The sequence below is a fragment of the Pelobates fuscus genome, chromosome 2, assembly GCF_036172605.1.
Source record: "Pelobates fuscus isolate aPelFus1 chromosome 2, aPelFus1.pri, whole genome shotgun sequence".
Lineage (NCBI taxonomy): Eukaryota > Metazoa > Chordata > Amphibia > Anura > Pelobatidae > Pelobates > Pelobates fuscus.
The window spans coordinates 179,510,281-179,532,080 of NC_086318.1; the positions used below are offsets into that span (position 1 = coordinate 179,510,281).

General features: G+C 39.3%; 1 protein-coding gene across 5 annotated transcripts in view; it reads left to right on the plus strand.

Moving 5' to 3' along the window:
* The window catches only part of RIMS1 (regulating synaptic membrane exocytosis 1), a 453,058-nt gene extending 433,341 nt beyond the window's left edge, over positions 1–19,717 (plus strand). For all 5 annotated transcript variants that reach the window (XM_063442984.1, XM_063442985.1, XM_063442987.1 and 2 more), the window contains 4 exons: positions 6,763–6,875; positions 9,803–9,904; positions 12,505–12,644; positions 17,038–19,717. In XM_063442984.1, coding sequence (XP_063299054.1) covers positions 6,763–6,875; positions 9,803–9,904; positions 12,505–12,644; positions 17,038–17,256 — 574 coding nt within the window. In that variant the 3' untranslated portion in view covers positions 17,257–19,717. The remainder of the gene's footprint in view (positions 1–6,762; positions 6,876–9,802; positions 9,905–12,504; positions 12,645–17,037) is intronic.
* The last annotated feature ends 2,083 nt before the right edge of the window (positions 19,718–21,800 follow it).

Consider the following 21,800-nt stretch of genomic DNA (forward strand, 5'->3'; position numbering starts at 1 on the left):
ACGAAAACTTGTTGTTGTGTCCCAAAGGGTTTAATTAAAGATATGTTGGAGATATAATACATTGTCAATATATTGACCTTTGTGGTGTCATGCTATAGAGACAGTGCTTTATAGTAAAATATTGGTTTTAAAACATCAATTACTATACTGTAATTTGTAATACATCTTGTTATAACCACACAGATTAATTTATGGCACTGAGGAGATACAATCTAGCTTTGGATCCAGTTTTCAATATAGAGTATTATTATTATTATGATATTTATATAGCGCCATCAAATTCCGCAGCGCTTTACAATGGGTGGACGAACAGACATGTAGTTGTAACCAGACAAGTTGGACACACAGGAACAGAGGGGTTGAGGGCCCTGCTCAATGAGCTTACATGCTAGAGGGAGTGGGGTAAAATTACACAAAAAGGTAAGGATAGTATTAGACTAGTGACAGTTGCAGAAAAGGAATCAGTCAGGAGCAATTAACAGTTTAATTGATACGCTTTTATGAAGAAGTGGGTTTTTAACGATTTTTTGAAGGAGTGGAGACTGGATGAGCATCTAACGGAGGAGGGAAGCGAGTTCCACAGGAACGGTGCAGCCCTCAAGAAATCTTGAAGGTGAGCATCAGAGGTGGGAGTACGGACAGAAGATAGACGTAAGTCTTCAGCAGTTGTAAGGGCCTAGATGGGACATACTTGTGTATAAGGGTGGAAAGATAGGTGGGAGAGCATTATGTAGAGATTTGAAAGCAAGAACCAGAATTTTAAATTGAGCTCTATATTTTATAGGAAGCCAATGTAGGGACTGACAGAAGGGTGAGGAATGGGAGGTGCAGGTGGGCAGGAAGATGAGCCTCGCTGCCGCATTCATTATGGACTGTAACTGCGCAAGTTGGGAGCACGTAAGACCACTGAGAAGCGGATTACAGTAGTCAAGGCAAGAAAGGACAGTGGAATGGACCAACACCTTAGTCGCATCTGGCGTTAAGTAGGGGCGGATGCGCGCAATGGTTTTGAGATGGAAATGACAGGATTTGGCGATAGATTAAACATGAGGCTTGAAGGAGAGGTTGGAGTCAAAGAGAACACCTAGGCATCAAGCCTGCGTGGTGGAGCTGATGATAGCACCGTTGACTTGGAGGGAGACAGACACAGGAGTAACAACACTTGAGGGAGGAAAGACCAGAATTTCAGTTTTGGTCAAGTTTAGTTTAAGGAAGTGGGCAGCCATCCAGTTAGAAATAGCAGAGAGGCAGTCAGATACACTAGTCAAGAGGGACGTGGAGAGATCAGGAGAGGGCAGGTAGATTTGCGTGTCATCTGCATAGAAATGATATTGGAAGCAAAAGGAGCTAATGAGTTTACCAAGGGAGTCAGTATAGATGGAGAACAGTAGGGGACCAAGGACTGAATGTTGGGGGACACCAACAGAGAGGAGTTGGGGAGAAGAAGCAGAGCCAGAGAAAGAAACACTGAAAGAGCGCTTGGAGAGGTAGGAGGAGCACCAGGAGAGAGTAATATCGTGTAGACCGATATTGCGGAGGATGAGAAGAAGCTGTTGATGATCAACAGTGTAAAAAGCCACAGACAGGTCAAGGAGAATTAGGATAGAGTAGTGACCATGAGATTTTGCAGTGAGTAGATCATTGGATACTTTGGTCAGTGCCGTTTCCACAGAGTGCTTAGCGCGGAAACCAGACTGAGTTGGACTCGAGGAAGTCTGTCAATCTCGCATACACAATTCTTTCAAGGATCTTGGATGCAAAAGGCAGTAGCGAGATAGGACGATAGTTGGATGGGGAGTTAGGGTCAAGATTGGGCTTCTTTAGAATTTGGGTTACAGTTGCATGTTTGAAGGGCGATGGAAATATACCAGAGGAGAGTATATCTAACAAGTAAATACTTTAATTAACAAATTCCAGTTGTGATGTTAAAGGAACACTCTAGGCCTTCAAATGTGTGGGCAGAGTGTGTCCTCTTTTTTTCATTTAAAAAAAAGTGCAGATTTCATAAGAAATTGGCACATTTATATATAAACCTATTTACACCTCCCTCCCAGATGTAATTTTACTTCAGTGGAGCAGAACTCAAATGGCAGCAATTGCTTAGAGCACTTGTGTGACGAACTGCCTGGGAATTCTGTACTGTCACCTGCTTGTCTCACAGACAAGCCAGGGGAGCACTGTTCGGGGAAAAGACACTCCTGAATGAGGGAAACATTCGCTTCATATGAGCCAGGGGGACCCTTTGTTTCATTTTGTATAGGAACTCGCAAATACTATTTTGGGCAGCAGCCACATGAGCGGTCGGTTAAAACTTTACACCAGTGAAGATTTGGCTACACTATCGGGATCTCAGCTCTATTTGGATAGCTTGGGCGCTCAGATCCAAGCAATCCGGGGAAATAAGACTTATGGGGGTTCCTATCAATATTCTATGTGTTTTGGGGTGTTTTGTGTAATTTGTACTGTTCCTCTAGTGCCTGAGAGATCCTTACTTTAAGCAAAGCAAACTCAATTATCTCCCAGACACATGGACACCTGGGCGGGCTTACCTATGTTTTTGCTGGAGACCCCATGCTGGGGGTCTGTATATATAAGCAGGCCACTTGGCCATAATAAAAGCATTCCTTTTGTACTCTTCATTAAGTCACGACTGATGTTTGGATATGCAACAGCTAGAGCCCTATAATCACACAAACCTTGCAGGATTTCGGAAAAATTCAGATGGACGTATCAGTCTGGATACAGGAGGGTCATTACAACTTACCTTGAAAAGACTTCTTATTGAGCTGCAATGATAAGTCTGTGATTGGACAGCCACATAAAGTATGGGCTGAGTTAGAAGGAGAGGTCTTGAAAAGGCTGTAGGCAAGAAACCAGCAGTTTTTACAAGCTATGTTTAGCTATACCAATAATATACCCCAGCGCTATGTCTGGAGGAAGAATGAAGCATACTCTTAAAAGTACACTCTACCTACAGTTAAACATGGTGGTGGCTCGGTGATGCTCTGGGGCTGCTTTGGATCCTCGGTAGGAGTGCTACTTGAAACTGGTGTCTGGATATGCATCTTGCTTGCAGCAGGTCATAACAGCAAAAGAGTGCTCTACTAAGTACTAAAGACACTTGCCATGAAGGGGTTGAATAATTTTTAAACTGGAGAAGTCATTATAAGTTGCTTGTTCAGAATTCGGGGACACCACTTGAAGCATTCATTGTGTTGAGCTATTTCAAATGCTTTTGTTTGATTTGTTCATTGCAAACAGCTGAAAGCCTGCCAATTTTGACAAAAAAACATGATTTCCAATGGTGGTTGTATCATTTTGATTGCAACTGTGTATATATTAAGAAAAACAAAAACAAATTAGGTAGCAGAGTTAGTGGGAAATAATATAAACTACCAACGATGCATCTGATGTTATAACAGTGGTAAGTTACAGTAAGTATGTAGTGATTTGTTTACTACATTTGTTGTACAATTTCATCTGTCATGAAATCAGTAACATTATATCACTTCATAGGCAAGATTTTTTTTATATATAAATCTCATGCAAGCCCATTTGCTGTTGTATTTTTTTTTAACCTCATTAGATGATAGTAGAGGTGCTACATTGATAATGAGTAAACAAAGTTCTGCATTGTCAGCTGAGATTCTGTACAATAAGCATGTCACATTCGTCCAACAATGCTTATTTTTGCGGCCCGGCTGCCCCGGGGCCGCTTTCAGCTGTGGCTGCAACCAGCCGCAAGACAGGAACATTTTTTCCTGATTCTTACTCTCCCGGCCACAAGAGGGCAGAGTGGCTGTGTGTCTGAGCAGCCACTCCCCTTTCTCTCCTGCTCGCAGTGCCAGAGGAGTGTCTGGCCTGCTTGAACAGGGCTGGAGCTGAAGGACGGACAGCAAATCGTAAGGTAGGAGAAAAGGGGCTTGGGGAAGGGGGGCAGTGTATTTGAAGGAAGGAGGGGGTAGTGTATTTATTTGAGGAAGGGAGAGGGCCAGTGTATTAGAGTGGTGGGGGATGGGGGGACAGTGTATTAATTTAAAAGAGGAAAGGGACAGTGTATTAACTTGGGGTGGGACGGGGTCAGTGTATTACATTGGAAGGGGGTGGCAGTGTATTATTGGGAGGGAGGAGGGCAGTATATTAATGGGATGGAGGGAGCAGTGTAGTAATGGGAGGGAGGGGGCAGTGTATTAAGGGGTTGGAAAGGGCAGTGTATTCATTTGAGGGATGGGGCACTGTATTCATTTGGGGAAGTCAGGGGCCAGTGTGTAAATTGGGGAGGGGGGCCGTGTATTGGAAGGAAGGAGGGGGTAGTGTATTTATTTGAGGAAGGGAGGGGGCCAGTGTGTTTATTTATTTGAGGGAAGGAGTGGGCCAAAGTATTAGAGTGGGGGGGTGGGCAGTGAGTTAAATTAGGGGTAGGGAGGGTAGTGTATTAAAGTTGAGTGAGGACAATCTATTCAATTAGAGCGGAGGGAGGAGGGGCAGTATATTAGATTAAGTGGTAATGTATTAAATTGAGTGAAGAGGGCAGTGTATAACAGTGGACGGGGGGGCAATGTATTGGATTTATGGGCAGTGTATTAGAATGGGAAGAGGGGCAGTGCTGAACGCTCCCCATGGAGATGTTGTTTTGCCGCGCAGTTTTTTGCCACACATGCACAATACCCTCCTAATGCTTTGGCTCATGATCTCAGCCAAAGTAAAGGACACACTCACAGAACTTCAAAATCAACAAGATAACGTAATTTGGTTTTTTTACAGCTGTGCAACAGCATACATTCACCATTTCCATCCCATTACCAAACATTTGTTAATATGTCAAGGTAGTTGGACTGAAACATTGGTTATATGCAAATGCACATCTCCTTAAAATAAATTTGCTCTTTTCTTTACTTTGAAGCCCTACAAGTGTGAGGACGCCCAGTGTCAGTTTGGCAACTTTTTTTATACTGTACTTTTCAAAATAAACCTAAGTTTCTATGAAAACTGACGTTTTTGTTTTTTTATACCTGTCTTAGCCTTTGAGTTTGACATGCTTGCTGTACAACTTGGATGGAGTGCTAGACTGAAAGTATTGGACTAAACAGCCCCCATAGCTCGAGTGGCCCACGATAGGGGTTGGCCCAGTATTATCAGCCTATCTTTACTGTCCAGGTTGGACATATTGTCATTTAATCCTTTAAACCCTTAAGAACCGATGATGGAATTATACCAGCCTTTAAATATCCTATATCAAAATTAATTGTCCAACTCATTTAACAATTGCATGGCTGTATAGAGTGCAAATGTAAAATAAACAAACTGGCACAGGCTCTAAGTGTTTGTCAACAAAACCCATTTTTGTTGAACCATTCCAAACCTGCACCAATTGACTCATACCACCATAACCATTGCAATGAGCTGTAGTAATTATTGAGCTTAGAGTGCTTATTTAATAGTTTGGATTGTCTCACTTATTAAAGTATAAATACCAACCAGGTAGGTAAACTTTATTAGGGTCATGCATTAAACATGCAAATATTGATATCACTTTGATTTGTTTATCTAAAAGTTCAGCAGAATGAAGACACAATTACTAGTACTTTCATGTATGAATATATGAATTAAATTATTTATTTGTTAAAAGCTGCTAGGGTATTTGATTCAGTGTATATTGGGGAGGAGGGGTTTGTATGTATGTATTTGTGGCCATTTGTCTGAATGTGTTTCTGTGCGTAACACACATGGTTAGGCTTTTCTTTATCTATAAACATTTTAATTCATATCTGATTTAATTAATGAAGTACAAAGTAACAATACATTTTTAATCAATGTTCAAAACATAAGTATCGGATCGAACTTATTGTAGGTTAATATGTTTTCCAACAATATTAAAAAACATTTTGAATGCATTTTATATAATACATTAGCAGACTGACATATCTTGTCCAGTTTAAGGTATGCTCCAGATATTGAATGTTAAGGGTGTGTGTGTATATCTATATATATATATATATTTTATATATATATATATATAGAAAAGAATATATATATATATATTAAAAAGTATTTTATAGACTGAAACGTCGACTGGAACGTGAATTTGTAATTGCTCAATAAAGCAACAGATGAAATTTACTTTGAAAGACTCCTGAGTGCTCTCTACTGGTATTGTGTGTATATATATATAAAAAGTAACTGTACCTTGCACTCAAACTCCATTTCCCAAACCGGGTGCACTACCAGGGCTCCAAACATCCAAATAGTAGTAGTAGATGGCTGCACTCACGGATTCCATAAAATGTAACTTTTAATCAGTCTTGTTTTAAAATCAATCAACGTTTCAGTCCTGCTTGAGGACTTTCATCAGGATCATACCCTGATGAAAGTCCTCAAGCAGGACTGAAACGTTGATTGATTTTAAAACAAGACTGATTAAAAGTTACATTTTATGGAATCCGTGAGTACAGCTGTCTACTACTACTATTTATAAACATATATATATATATATTCTTTTCTTTTCTTTAAATTTGGAAACATTGAAGAAATCATTGTTATAAATATTTATGGTTTAGGGCAGTAACTCCCAAACCAGTCCTCATGGTCCACCAACAGCTCAGGATTTCTGTATTTCCCTTTTTTATTCATGGTTTCTCCACTGGTTTGGGAACCATGAGTTTAGGGATTGTTATGTTATATGGTATTTTCTATAAACTAATTTGTGCTGTATGTTGGAAATCTCAAAGTGTGACTAAGTAACTTGTTTATCATTTTCAACAGCCTAATATTCCCAGGAGTGAGACTGGGGGTTGACAGCCAGTTCAGTGATTTTCTTGATGGACTTGGACCTGCCCAGTTAGTAGGACGACAGACGCTAGCAACGCCGGCAATGGGTAATGGAAAATTACTGTATAAACAAATTACATACACATTACAAAAACTGTGAAAAGTACATAAAAAAAGCTGTGAAAAGTATTTCTTATTAAGCTCTGCCAAAACAGTTTTGATATTTTATTTTTCAAATTTTTCTTTCTGTCTGTTTGTCTGTTGCATACTTGCTAACACTGGCATTTCCAAACACTTTTGATTATATTATGCCCTAAACCACGCTACTTGTGTGCACCTATATAAAAATCTTTATTTCTTAACAGTGATCGGTTTAAAGTAGTCTTAGGTACAGAAAAAGAAAAGTGGAATGTGTGACCAACTTGCATAAAGCAGGCGGGAACACAGATCCACTAGGAAATACCTCCTAAAGTAGAACGTCACATAGATAGGAAAAACCTTTATTAGAAAAAAATATATATTAATAACACACCCAAATAATGTGTGAAAAAATGAAAACCAACACCTAGTAAAAAACTTTTGGCTGGATCTAATTAGTAATCTTAGATAAAGTAGTGTAATGGGAGCCCGTGATATTATGAAGTAAAATTGTACAACTGGAGGTAAATCACTGGGTATAGCCCCTAGAAACACAGTATAAATAACAAGATTACTAAAGAATCAATCAATTGGACGGGATAGTGTCTCGCAGTGGTTGTGGTACCATAGAAAAGCGATAATAGTTAGCAAAATGGGGTTTAGGTAGAGGCACAGTGTCCTAAGGAAGCCTTAACAGGCAAAGGAACTAATAACCTATAGTATAACAGACGCTCTGGTACAAAATAGGAGTAAGGAATGAAGGTAGAGGCCATTAATGAGTAGCCAGCTGGAGCCCTGAAATACGTAAAATAGGGTAAATAGCCAGAACCTAATAAAGTTACAGGGTTAATTGTTAGTATCGTCTCCCCCTCCTCTTTTCTCGTCCCCTGTTCCTGGATTGGAAGCGTGTCTGGTAGTTTGGGAATACCTCCTGGTGGCTCCCCTCTAAAAAGTCCACGCCTTTCTTTAGGATACTGCGGGGATTACTTGGGTTCGGAGGAGCTGGTGTTGTGGTTTGTGAATTTGAAGGTGTAGTAGTGGGCTCAGTATCTGAGGAGTCGTATTCAGAAGTCAGATAGTTCTCAGAGTTCTGTCTCATGCGACGGGTTGGAAAATTATAAATGTTACCGGATTTGTAATCCTTAGAGTCCCTAATAAATTTCTGGTGTTTGCGAAATTTAATTGAGTCTTGATAATGATCACCCCTTTATAAGCGGCCCCCTGTGAGTATGCCGGTTGCTCTTGACAAAGGCGTTTGTAACACGCCGAAACGCGCGTCGAGCGAAATAGCCGACGCTATGATTTTCTACTTTATTCTACCTTTGATTTTTACTTAATTTGGGATGTGTTTGACGCTATCCTGGCGTCTTACTATTCAATTTGGAGGGACTTTTGCTAGGCTGCCTTGAAGCAGCAGCTAGCAGTGGCTTCTTGAGACAGTTAGCTTAGGGTTTATTAGGTTCTGGCTATTTACCCTATTTTACGTATTTCAGGGCTCCAGCTGGCTACTCATTAATGGCCTCTACCTTCACTCCTTACTCCTATTTTGTACCAGAGCGTCTGTTATACTATAGGTTATTAGTTCCTTTGCCTGTTAAGGCTTCCTTAGGACACTGTGCCTCTACCTAAACCCCATTTTGCTAACTATTGTCTCTTTTCTATGGCACCACAACCACTGCGAGACACTATCCCGTCCAATTGATTGATTCTTTAGTAATCTTGTTATTTATACTGTGTTTCTAGGGGCTATACCCAGTGATTTACCTCCATTTGTACAATTTTACTTCATAATATCACGGGCTCCCATTACACTACTTTATCTAAGATTACTAATTAGATCCAGCCAAAAGTTTTTTACTAGGTGTTGGTTTTCATTTTTTCACACATTATTTGGGTGTGTTATTAATATATATTTTTTTCTAATAAAGGTTTTTCCTATCTATGTGACGTTCTACTTTAGGAGGTATTTCCTAGTGGATCTGTGTTCCCGCCTGCTTTATGCAAGTTGGTCACACATTCCACTTTTCTTTTTCTGTACCTATTGTATTTGGGGTTAAGCCCCTTTTACCTCCTGTAACCCTACTAAGGTATCGGCGGTGGATTTCTCCACTACCGACCCCTCCTCTTCTTTTTAAAGTAGTCTTATTATGTCCTGTAACTAATGCTGCTTTGTGACTAATAGGGTGTTTAATTCAGCAGCTTTTCTCAATAAATCCAAATTAAGTTAAATAGATTGTGTAATCGATTGATATTTAGGCCTACACTTTGTCGCCTAAAATAAAATAAATATTGAATAAGATGGAGTAAACATTAAAAAAAAAATAGCTTTCATATCGCATTCTATATTTGACCACACACCCTGTGGCATCACTAAGCTTTACTATTTACCAGACCAATGAGAGGGATCCCTGCTAGCACTGAACTTTTTTCAAAATTATTGTACAAATTTATCATGAAAATGGTTTCTTCTTCTTCTTCCATAATGGCATGGAAAAATGGATTGACTATTTATCTGCCTGGCTACTATATGGAACATATGGCAACCAAAATTAGTGCACTGAATGTTGGAGTTGTAGATGTAATATCAAACTTGTGAAAGCCTCATTTACAATGCAATTAAGTCTACATAATACATGTTATGTAAAGATAATGTATAATTCTCTATGCCATGCCACAATTTTATTTTTGTATGACTGGTACACTGTCGTACTAAATCTTTATGACTAATACATGCTTCTTCAGCATTATGGCTGTAAGAACATTATGGGTGATGTAGTCCATAAGACCTGGTATGTCAATGGTTGCCTACCACTTATATAGATGTTATTTGTAAATGGATATTCTGCTGTTTTCTGTTAATTTATACATAAAATTTGGGTCATTTTTGTTTTTTTAGGTGATATTCAGATTGGAATGGTAGATAAAAAAGGCCAGTTAGAAGTTGAAGTCATTAGAGCTCGAGGTCTTGTACAGAAACCAGGCTCAAAAACTACACCAGGTAAGTAGCCAGTTTGTTACACTAACTCATACTAATATTGTTTGGAATGAATATTAGCATTGCATAAGGATGATCAAAGTAGAGATTGCATAGAAAAAAGACAACCATGTATGTCTTGCACCTTCCACTGGGATAAATTTATAGTTTCACACTTCCGCATCACTTCTGAAACCAATTCCTCACTTATCCATAACAGTTCTATGTATTTAACCATATCACTCTCACATTAGAACCTGATCCCTAGCAATGTGGCCACCACAGAGGCATTTTCCTCTCCCTCAGATGCAACTCTTATAATTTCAAATTGATTCTGGGCATATGACCCAACTCGATCAATCTCTTTTAATATATATATATTAATATATATATATATATATATATATATAAATATTATCTGGTCCTCTCATGGTTCTCCTCCTATTGCTCCCAACGCTCTTTCAGTGTCTCTTTTTCCAATGACACCTTCTCTCCTCGTTCTGTCTCAGTCAGAGTCCCTCATGGTTCAGTTCTTGGTCCCCTTTTGTTCTCTCTTTATATTGCCTCTCTTGGCAAACTCATTAATTAATTTGGATTCCATTACCACCTGTAGACTGACACCCAGATATATCTCTCCTCCCCTGACCTCTCTCTTGCTGTCCTTCAATGTGACACCAATTGTCTTCTATCTCTGACTGAATATCCTCCCTATTTCTGAAACTCAATCTCTCTAAAATGAACTTTCTTATTTTTCCTCCTCATAACACTAATCCTCCTTCTTCACTCTCCCTGCAGGTTGATGGTACCTGCCTCACCCCATCCTTTCAGGCTCGCTGTCTTGGTGTCATTTTTGATCCTGGCCTCACCTTTGCGCCTCATGCCCCTTCTTTAGCTAAAACCTGTCGATTCCACCTTAAATACATTGCCCAGGTCTGCCCCTTTCTTAAAAATGATACTTAGAGATGTTGCGAACATAAAATTTTCCGTTTGCAAATGTTCGCAAACGGGCGAACCGCCATAGACTTCAATAGGCAGGCGAATTTTAAAACCCACAGGGACTCTTTCTGGCCACAATAGTGATGGAAAAGTTGTTTCAATGGGACTAACACCTGGACTGTGGCATGCCGGAGGGGGATCCATGGCAAAACTCCCATGGAAAATTACATAGTTGATGCAGATTCTGGTTTTAATCCATAAAGGGCATAAATCACCTAACATTCCTAAATTGTTTGGAATAACGTGCTTTAAAACATCAGGTATGATGTTGTATCGATCAGGTAGTGTAAGGGTTACGCCCGCTTTACATTGACAGACCAAGCTCCCCGTTTAACCCACCGCAAACAACCGCAAACAGTTCATTTGCACAACCGCAAACTCCCCATTTGCACAAGGTTGGATACCAAGCTAGCCATGTCCCGTTCCTTGTCCTCAATGATGTCATTGAAGGTCTCTTCCTCCACCCAGCCACGTACAACACCAAGGGTCCCCGAAAGGTGACAACAAGACAGCTGTATTTTTTTTTTAAATGTACACTACTGTTACACCAGATATGAGTTGCACTGGTGTGACACTGTGCCCTGGCAGGCCATGAAACGCACACGTGTGCGTCCAGGTGTTAGTCCTTTTGAAACAACTTTTCCATCACTATTGTGGCCAGAAAGGTTCCTTGTGGGTTTTAAAATTCGCCTGCCTATTGAAGTCTATGGCGGTTCGCCCTGTTCGGCCGTTCGTGAAAGGAAAATTTTATGTTCGCGACATCTCTAGTCCCCACCAATTATTGTACAGGCCCTTTCCCAATGGGTTGGGGGCTTTTCTAGGTACTGGGTAGCAATGGGTTTGCACTGCCAGCTTTGAAGCATCCAGGCCCAGATTTAAATGATTTTAACCGCATCTACGAGTGTCCAATCCAGCTGAAATCTGAGCCATATTCAGGCTTATTCGAAGCCTTCCCTGCAAATTTCAAACATTGTTAAATAGTATGAGCAATGATTTGATTTTGCAATCAGAATGGTCCCATACAGAGCAGGAAGGTTTGCCCTGTTCAGTGCAGGGCTATTTGACGTTTAGTGAAAAACCCTGTTTATCTCTATTCTCTACCTTACTTACTGTATTCTCATTGTCTTCTATTTTCTCCACTTGAAATGCATAATGACTGTAGAGCATTGCTTCTAGATTATATTGCCATCATACTCACTGTGCACGGTATACTGATTGTTAAGCAACATGCCTTATATTTGCACAATAATTAATACATTTCTGTTATTTTACTAATGTTTTTTTGCCCCACAACCTTTTGTCTCAGTGTACAATTCCCTCTAGATTTAAACTCATGTACCAGATTCTCTTCTCCTTTTGTGTCTAATTGTGTCCCCTGTTTATATAGTTAAACACTGTTTTTGCATAAATTGTAAACATTTTGTAAGAGCGCTATATAGAAATTGTTAAATATATAAACAAATAGATGGGTAGATAGAGATTGTATGCTGTACTTGAGAATCCCACTGTGTTTTTTTCTATAGTTCTTTTTCAATAATTGGGTAAACAACTTAGATAACACTTGTCTTGAAGTAACACATTTATGTATAGATGATAATTTGTAATATGTGTTGTGTGTTTTTTTTTAGCTCCTTATGTAAAGGTATACCTTTTAGAAAATGGTGTTTGTGTAGCCAAGAAGAAGACAAGAATTGCGCGGAAAACCTTAGACCCTCTGTACCAACAGACTCTGGTTTTTGAAGAAAGTCCCAATGGAAAAATCCTTCAGGTAAAACAAAGAAGATAAAAACATGTCTGTATCTTCATATTTTTGGTGCTTACAAGTGTATGACCCAATAGTTAAAGGAACACTCCAAGCACCATAATCACTACAGCACACTGTAGTGGTTATGGTGGCAGAAGTGGCCTGCTGCCCCCTCCGTTTAAATATTGAAACCGTTTGCTAATGGTTTGACTTCTCACCCTGGGTCTGGTGGGAACTGGTCCCTGCCTCTTGCCCTCTGATGCTTAATGTCAGAAGTTCCTGATAGTAGGTTCCATTAGTTTTATTAAGCTAAGACCTCTAGTTCAGGGCCAGCTCAGCAGATCGTTCTCAGCCCAATTAAGCCCTTCACTGCCATAGCTAAGAGCTTCTGTCTCTCATTGAAACACAAGACAGACCTAAGGAAAGGAGTCAGCCATTAGCAAATATGGTGCTCGAAGTATTCCTTTAAAATACTAATTGTGCAAAACCAACTTGTGACATAGCTGCTATAATTCTGAGAGAGGAAAGCTGAAAGGGACACTAACAAGCATTCTTATCACATGATTAATCATTTGCAGAGTTACAGACTGTGACATTTATAAACAAACATGTTAGCACAAAACAAGCAGAGAACACTACCCACAGGGCTAAGAGTATGATTCTTTGCTATTTTATACCAATACAGGTTAAAATCTAAAGGGATAATAAGTATTGCGTTAAAGAGCAGTAGGGAGAAAATACAGTTGCTTTTCTAAAAATGTCAGGATAATCATAGAAAATGTTTTTTGTTTTTTTTGGATGTGAGCAGTTGAGAGATTGATAAGAGTGTAACATATCAGTTGGTTACTCCAGTGGTATCATCACTGCCTTAGAACTTGGAAACTCAGATTTCAATCTTGGTGGGATGTCTAGGACTCAGTGACAGATGTTTTCTACTTCCTAACATTTATTTTAAAATTTATATTTCATTGCAAGTTTTTGTGAATCATCTGTGCATTGAAGGATACAGGTAATCTCAAACCTCATCAAAAATAGGCAATATAAATATTAAATCCCCTATTCAAGAAGCTTCTGCAATGTCACAAGATTTATTTCTGTCCAGTGCATTCATTTTTCACCAAGATCTTGTATTGATGATGGGAGAGTCGGACCACCTGCGCAAAGTCTTCTCCAGCACATCCCAAAGATTCTCAATGGGGTTAAGGTCTGAACTCTGTGGTGCCCAATCCATGTGTGAAAATTATGTCTCATGCTCCCTGAACCACTCTTTCACAATTTGAGCCCAATGAATACTGGCATTGTCATCTTGGAATATGCCTATGCTATCAGGGAAGAAAAAATCCATTGATGAAATAACCTGGTCATTCAGTATATTCATGTAGTCAGCTGACCTCATTCTTTGGGCACATAATATTGCTGAACCTAGACCTGACCAACTGCAGCAACCCCAGATCATAGCACTGCCCCCACAGGCTTGTACAATAGGCACAAGGCATGATGAATAGAATTTGGGGTGTAACAGCGCTACAGTACTGATCACAGAGGAGAAAGGAGCTGCACACCTGAGGGGAAGGGCAACCCTCAAACCCTTCAATAAATCTGGGAGCAGGAAACAACAAAAATACAGGGTGCGCTAGGTGGAATGGGAGGTAATATAAAGGACAAGTCTCTGAAAATGCACAAGGGGGTCTTGGGTAGGTCTTCTTTGGGTTCTTGATGAGGTCCTCAGTGGTTAATATGAAAAACAAAATAAGACAAAAAGAAAGACCAATAGTGCACAACCATTAAGGATGGTGTCACGGACAACACAGAAGAGAAAAATGCCAACTCACAATCAGTAGAGCTATGCCCAGCTCTAGGTAAAACAGCATACAGTGGTATTTGAAACTCCCCACATGTAGGATATAGCTGGACAATAGGTGATTCTTCAATACTTTGTACAACGACTCAAATGCGTGTCAGCATATAAAAAACATAAAGAAAAAAAGCGGACCAATGGTACAATAACGTATGACACCTGCAGCTACAGACAAACACTGAAGTCCTGAAAGTGCTAACTTACAATAAAAAGAGATATAACCAGCTTTGAGTAAAACAGCATACAGTGGTATTTAAACTCCTTACATGTAGGATATCCTTCTGGTGATGTATGGAGTGCAGGATTTATGAAAGACAAAAGCACAAAAGAGGGCCCATAGTGTTCTCAGTGGATAAAATAGTGCTAAAAGGTAAAATGAAACGTACTTACAATATATAGAGCAGCCACACTGCTCTATGAACCAGGCATGAGTGGAATAATCCCCACCTAAGGATTTCTTTGTAGTACTGGATCTTTATAACAGTAGAAGACAGCCAGGATTAAAGTAACAATAAATAAAAATAGAAGGACTGACCATAGGAATATAGCTAGTCTAAAAATACTTTAATAATAAGCTACACTTGAAAAAGCCTATTTTGGGCGAAACTCATTGTGTTTTTATAGATTTGTTATTATTAAAGTAGGGGGTCTTGGGTAGGTCTTCTTTGGGTATTTTTAGACTACCTATATTCATATGCAGTATATTGTAAGTACGTTTCATTTTACCTTTTAGCACTATTTTATCCACTGAGAACACTATGGGCCCTCTTTTGTGCTTTTGTCTTTCATAAATCCTGCACTCCATACATCACCAGAAGGATATCCTACATGTAAGGAGTTTAAATACCACTGTATGCTGTTTTACTCAAAGCTGGTAATATCTCTTTTTATTGTAAGTTAGCACTTTCAGGACTTCAGTGTTTGTCTGTAGCTGCAGGTGTCATACGTTATTGTACCATTGGTCCGCTTTTTTCCTTTATGTTTTTTATATGCTGACACGCATTTGAGTCGTTGTACAAAGTATTGAAGAATCACCTATTGTCCAGCTATATCCTACATGTGGGGAGTTTCAAATACCACTGTATGCTGTTTTACCTAGAGCTGGGCATAGCTCTACTGATTGTGAGTTGGCATTTTTCTCTTCTGTGTTGTCCGTGACACCATCCTTAATGGTTGTGCACTATTGGTCTTTCTTTTTGTCTAATTTTGTTTTTCATATCAACCACTGAGGACCTCATCAAGAACCCAAAGAAGACCTACCCAAGACCCCCTTGTGTATTTTCAGAGACTTGTCCTTTATATTACCTCCCATTCCACCTAGCGCACCCTGTATTTTTGCTGTTTCCCACAAGGCATGATGGGTGCATCACTTCATCTGCCTCTCTTCTTACCCTGATGTGCCCATCACTGGTGGTTCCCCACTATGCTTCCAGTTTTTAATAATGCGTTGGACAGTTCCTAACCCAATTTTTGTAGTTTCTGCAATCTCCTTAGATGTTTTCTCTGCTTGATGCATGCCAATGATTTGACCCTTCTCAAACAGACTAATGTCTTTTCCACGACCACGCGATGTGTCTTTTGACATGGATGTTTAAGAAATGAGAAGCTACTCATTGCATCAGTTGGGGTTAAATAACTTATTGCCAGCTAAAAGATAATCGCCCATGCAGTAACTATCCAATAAGAGGCTGTTACCTATTTGCTTAGTTAAATCCAGGTGGCAATTTTTTTCGGCCAGGCAGTGTATAATGCATTGAGAAAAACAGGTCAGTCTTAGCTTTGAGTGACCCTTTAAAGGCACACTCCAGATACCATCACAAGTTATATACCGATTAGATACAGTTCATAAAACATGTTTAAAGAGTGAGTTGCATATTAAAATCAAAAGAAGCTTTGTGGAGTGTCGTGTAATGTACCATCTGAATGAATGCATGGTAGTGGATTAACAAATTATTTTCCTCTACATACCAAAATACAACCAATGACAAGTGACTCTTGCTGCACAGTTGTAAGTGCCTGACAGTGCATGAGCTGTCTTTCGATTTCTTTGTCATGCTTTGCCTTCCCATGTTTTTATGAACCTCTCTTTTAAACCTTCTCATTTTTATGTATGTACATGTTAGATTTTAGGGCCTCCTGAATGTGTGAATGGTACTCTCTTTATTTAAACAGTAAGATTCCCTCTCTTTTGTAAAACATTTACATATACATCTGATGAAAGTGAGTTTTAGCTGTTTTTGGCAGAATTCAACATGTCAATTCTTGAAGCTGATTTGAGTTGGAAATTCTTCTTTAACCCCTTAAGGACCAAACTTCTGGAATAAAAAGGAATCATGACATGTCACACATGTCATGTGTCCTTAAGGGGTTAAACTAGTTAGTTTTACTATAATACTAAAACCTCTGCAAATATTATAACTTGGATATCCTCCTAAATTATTGATTTGGTGTATTTATGAAAATTGTATGTAATGTAATCAATATGCGTTAGTCTGTTTAAGATAATAATAGTTGTGATTAAGACAGACTTGTTATTTTATTGTTATTTTATTTTTCAAGGTAAATGTCTGGGGTGACTATGGGCGAATGGATCACAAATGCTTCATGGGTGTTGCACAGATTCTTCTGGAAGAACTTGACCTGTCCAGCGTGGTGATTGGATGGTATAAATTATTTCCGACCTCATCATTGGTGGAGCCAGCAATGACACCACTTACTCGCAGGGCTTCCCAATCATCACTTGAAAGTTCAACAGGTCCTCCTTCTATACGATCCTAATGAAAAAGGAAGGTGGTTCAACAAAATGTAATCACAATGTTAATGCCCAATAAAAGAATCAGAACAATGTATGTACATGATCAAAAGCATTGCAGGAGACAGACAATCATTCAATTTTTTTGCCTGTAGTAGTGATTCAAAAATCGATCTGAAAAAAAGATTTATATTGGCAGAGAAAAGCGTGAATATGTGTACTATAAATGAAATAAAATACCATTAAGCACTAGCAAGAGTAACACATGCTCTATGGGATAGTTAATGTGACATTAGATTACAAACTGGAAGCTTTCACTCTGTTAAAAATGTCTGTGTTACATTTTTGCAGACCATAATCAGTGTTATCATATTGGTATTTCCGCATATTTTATACTTGTTATTTCCATTATTATTTTTTTTTTAAATAATGTGTTAATCTGGCAGTTTCATAAAAGCATTTGTGAAAGTTTTCACAGAAATTAGCTTTTTGTCCTCTTTTTTTTTTTCCTTTCTTTTAAAGTGCATTGATTTATTACAAGTCAAGCATGACAGATGTGCAGATGGATCTAGGTGTGTGTAATATTCCCAGCTGCCTGAAATACTGACAGTGACTTTAAAAAGCACTACCATGTAGTGCTGTCCTGTTATGAATTACCTTGCTTTTTCATGTAGTGTTACACATTTGGAGCTACAAATCTATTCCATGTATTATACAGCATGCTGTTATAACATCAGGGTACAGCATTTTACTGCACGATGTCTCATCTCCATGTGCCAATGCCATCGTCAGGTCTTGGAGGCAATGCATTAGCTGCAGCGCAGCAGCCACAAAAACAAAATACTGTGTAGGTGTGAGGAAGTGTATTTTTATGCTCAAGTGACGTTGAATAACACTATAAAGTGGCTATAAATGAACACAGCTGTCATTATTTCACTCAACCAGGAACATTTATTTGCCAACGTTTTATCTTGTTTAAGACGACCAGACTGATAAAATATATATATATATACAAAAGACAAAAAAAATGCCAATATGTTTGTGTTAGTTCTTTTTTCACTGTAGGAAATTGTGGAATATATGACCATATACAATTATTTCTTTAAAAAATAAATAAAAATAAATAAAACGAGAGAACAAAATGAGAAAAAAAAATATTTTTTGTTCCACTTTTCCACTTTTCTTTTGTAAACTTTTGGATTGCAGCATTAATGATGATTTTTATGTTTCATGATGTTTTGCATGAGAGAATTTTAAAGAATCCTATCTGTAAGCAATGCCGAGATTGATGCAAGTGACTTCATTCCTTTCACATTTACAACTACTATACCTGTTATGCTATTTTAAAAATCAGCCAATCGCTGTACTTGTTTCTGTGTACAAATTGTATATTTTACATCCCAAAATACTGACCATTGGTGGGGATGGAGCATATGACACTTTGAGCTGTACCCAGGCTTCTACAGCATGTGTCACTTTAGACACGTGCATCGGTCCTGGATAGAGCATGGTATGAGCTGTTTAAAAATTCACTGGAAATTCCAGTTGAAATATTCTGCACTTACTAATGTTTTTATCAAATTTTCGTTTACATTTGTTTGAGATTGATGCAAGCACAAAGCTTGATTTTTTAACGCAAAATATTTTACTTTTTTTTTTGGAGAAGCTCCCTTTAAAAATTGCAATTAGCATTTCCTTTGTTTTATTTTTTGAAAGCCCTTGGGATTTTATGTACACGTGCTAAAAACTGCAGGCCATGCAGTGCCATGATATGTTTCCCGCCATTTCTGGGCCATTCAGTTTTGTGATCACATGACTAGAGCAGCATGTCTTGGAGCTATTCAAAGCTGCATGCACGTTTTGTAAAAAGAGACAAAAAAAGGTTATTTAATATGTGTTAGTTCCACATAGGCCGGCTTGTATGTTGCATGTACTTGTACAGTTTGCTCGTAACTATGACATAACCAAGAAATCTAAGCCATCCATTTTTCTTATAGACATTTTGCAGATTTTTACCAGACTAAGTCTGTTTAGTCCGGTGCCAAATGTCTACAGATGGACTTTATTTTTTACCCTATGGAAACGTAATGTAGTACGGACCAAATTCCTTCTAATAAATATTTTGGTGTAAATTCCTACTGTGGGGCTGTAACACATAGAACTTGTGTACACAATAGATTTTGATTCATAGACATACTGCCTGCACCAAGTGAATTCTTTACTGTTAATACACAGGCTGAAACTATTATGCCCATATTTCCATAGGGCAAAGATAGGTTATTGCTTGACCTGCTGAGCAGGGAAAACTGACGCACTGGTGCACTAATATATTATGTACTGTCTTAGTGGCCAAAACAAATGAACTAATTATAATTGGGTAGTATCTTTCTATTTTGACCACTTGTCTTAACACCCCCTTGTGCTTTTAAATAAACTTCCAACTCATGTTATGTAAACATGTTTAATAAAATTTACTTTTCATGTCCACCTTTGTTGTCTTTACTTTTAACCTGCTGAATGGTGCTTAATAACATGTTTACGAAATTGGTGGAATTCTGCATTGAACAGGAAGCTGATGAGAGGTGAGGAAATTTTTTTTTTTTTTTAAGAAATGTGTTTATTTAAAAAATGGAAAAAAAAAAGAAATATAACAGCAGTACATACATATATAGTAATAATTATTTTAGCAAATAGCTATTTTTTTTAAATGAAACAAATAAACCAACAAGCCAGTGGCGCATAAAGGGGGGGGGGGGGGGGGGAGGTAGAGCGTAAGCGGGCGTGACTGTCTTCATGTCACTGTGTGTGTGTGTGTGTGTGACTGTGTTACAGTCTGCCTGTAATTGTGCATGCTACTGCTTGTAACTGTGTGTGTGTGTGAGACTGTCTGCCTGTAACTGTGTGTTGACTGTGTGCGAGTGACTATGTGCCTGGGACTGTGTGCATGTGGCTGTGTCTGATTGTCTTCGCCTTGCATTGAACCGGCAGCTGGGATATGACGTCATTACAGTGTAAGCAAGGGACTTGTGCAGGAAGAGCACAGAGATCCCAGCAGCAACCACTGACCACCAGCCCTTCCAGAGCTAGGTAGGTTGGGTGGACCTCTTATTAAATGTGTGTATGTATGTGATGATTGTGTGTATACATCTAATTATATGTGTATGCGATTGTGGGTCTGTGTAGGACCCGCCCTGGGTGCCAAATGCTCTAGGTACACCTCTGCAACAAGCTAAGGGAGGGATGGGATGGGAAGGGAAAATCATCTTAATTGAGAAAAATATTGAAAAGAGGGGAGGGAAGCAGAAATAAGCATCCACAAATCAGATGGGTTAACACAGCTTTCTTGTCCATCATCCTCTGACGTAGGCTAGGATCTAGACTCTGAAGAGGAATCTATCTGGCTGATGACCCCAGATGACTTTGCTTGAGCAGCTAAAATATCTTGATCACCAATAATATCAGATCTGAGTGAATGTTTTTGTGCTTCTAGTCAGTGAACAAACCATAAACTGACATCACTAGGTAGTTTACTTGGGAGTTAAAATTCCTATAACTAGTGTGCTGTTAGAAAGTTCTCCAAAACAAGGGATGGTTCATAACACAGTTGCAATAGTGTTGTATGATACAGGTATCCACTGTAGCTGTTATTACCCACAGGGCCGCCATCAGGGGGTGACAACCATGACGGTTGTCACAGGCCCGGCGGTCCTGCGGGAGCCCGGACTGCACTGCTAATGCTCTGCATATCCGGGCTGCCAGCTCTTCAATATGCATATATATAGTGATGTACCGAACTGTCCGCCGGCGGGCAGTTCCCGGCGAAATTAGCTTGTTCGCGTTCGCCGCGGCGGGCGGACACATGCGCAGTTCGATCCGCCCCCTATTCGTCATCATTGGGCAAACTTTGACCCTGTGCCTCTCGGTCAGCAGACACATTACAGCCAATCAGCAGCACTCCCTCCCTTCCACACCCTCCAACCTCCCTCCCAGCATCCATTTTCGATTCATTCGGAAGATGCATGCTTAGTGAGAGGAGGGAAAGTTTAGCCGCTGCTGATTACATAGGGAAATTGATAGCTAGGCTAGGGTATTCAGTGTCCACTACAATCCTGAAGGACTCATCTGATCTCTGCTGTAAGGACAGCACCCCAAAAAGCCCTTTTTAGGGCTAGAACATCAGGCTGCTTTTTTTTTTTTTGTAATGTAATTGCAGGTGCCTGCCTGCCAGCCTGTGTGTCAGGCTCACAGCATATACTGTGCCCACTTGCCCAGTGCCACCACTCATATCTGTTTTAACAATCGGTTAAGCTTTACATTTAAAATAAATATTTTTTTTTCACTGTAATAGAAGAGCAGTTGCCTGCCTGCCAGCTTCTGTGTGAGGTTGGATGCCTTGCCCATTTGCACAGTCAGTGCCACCACTCATATCTGTTTTAACAATCGGTTAAGCTTTAGATTTAAAATAAATAATTTTTTTTCACTGTAATAGAAGAGCAGTTAGTTGTCTGCAAGCATCTGGGTGTCAGGCCTACTTCAGCGTGTGCCCTGCACAACCCTGCCAGCGTGCTTT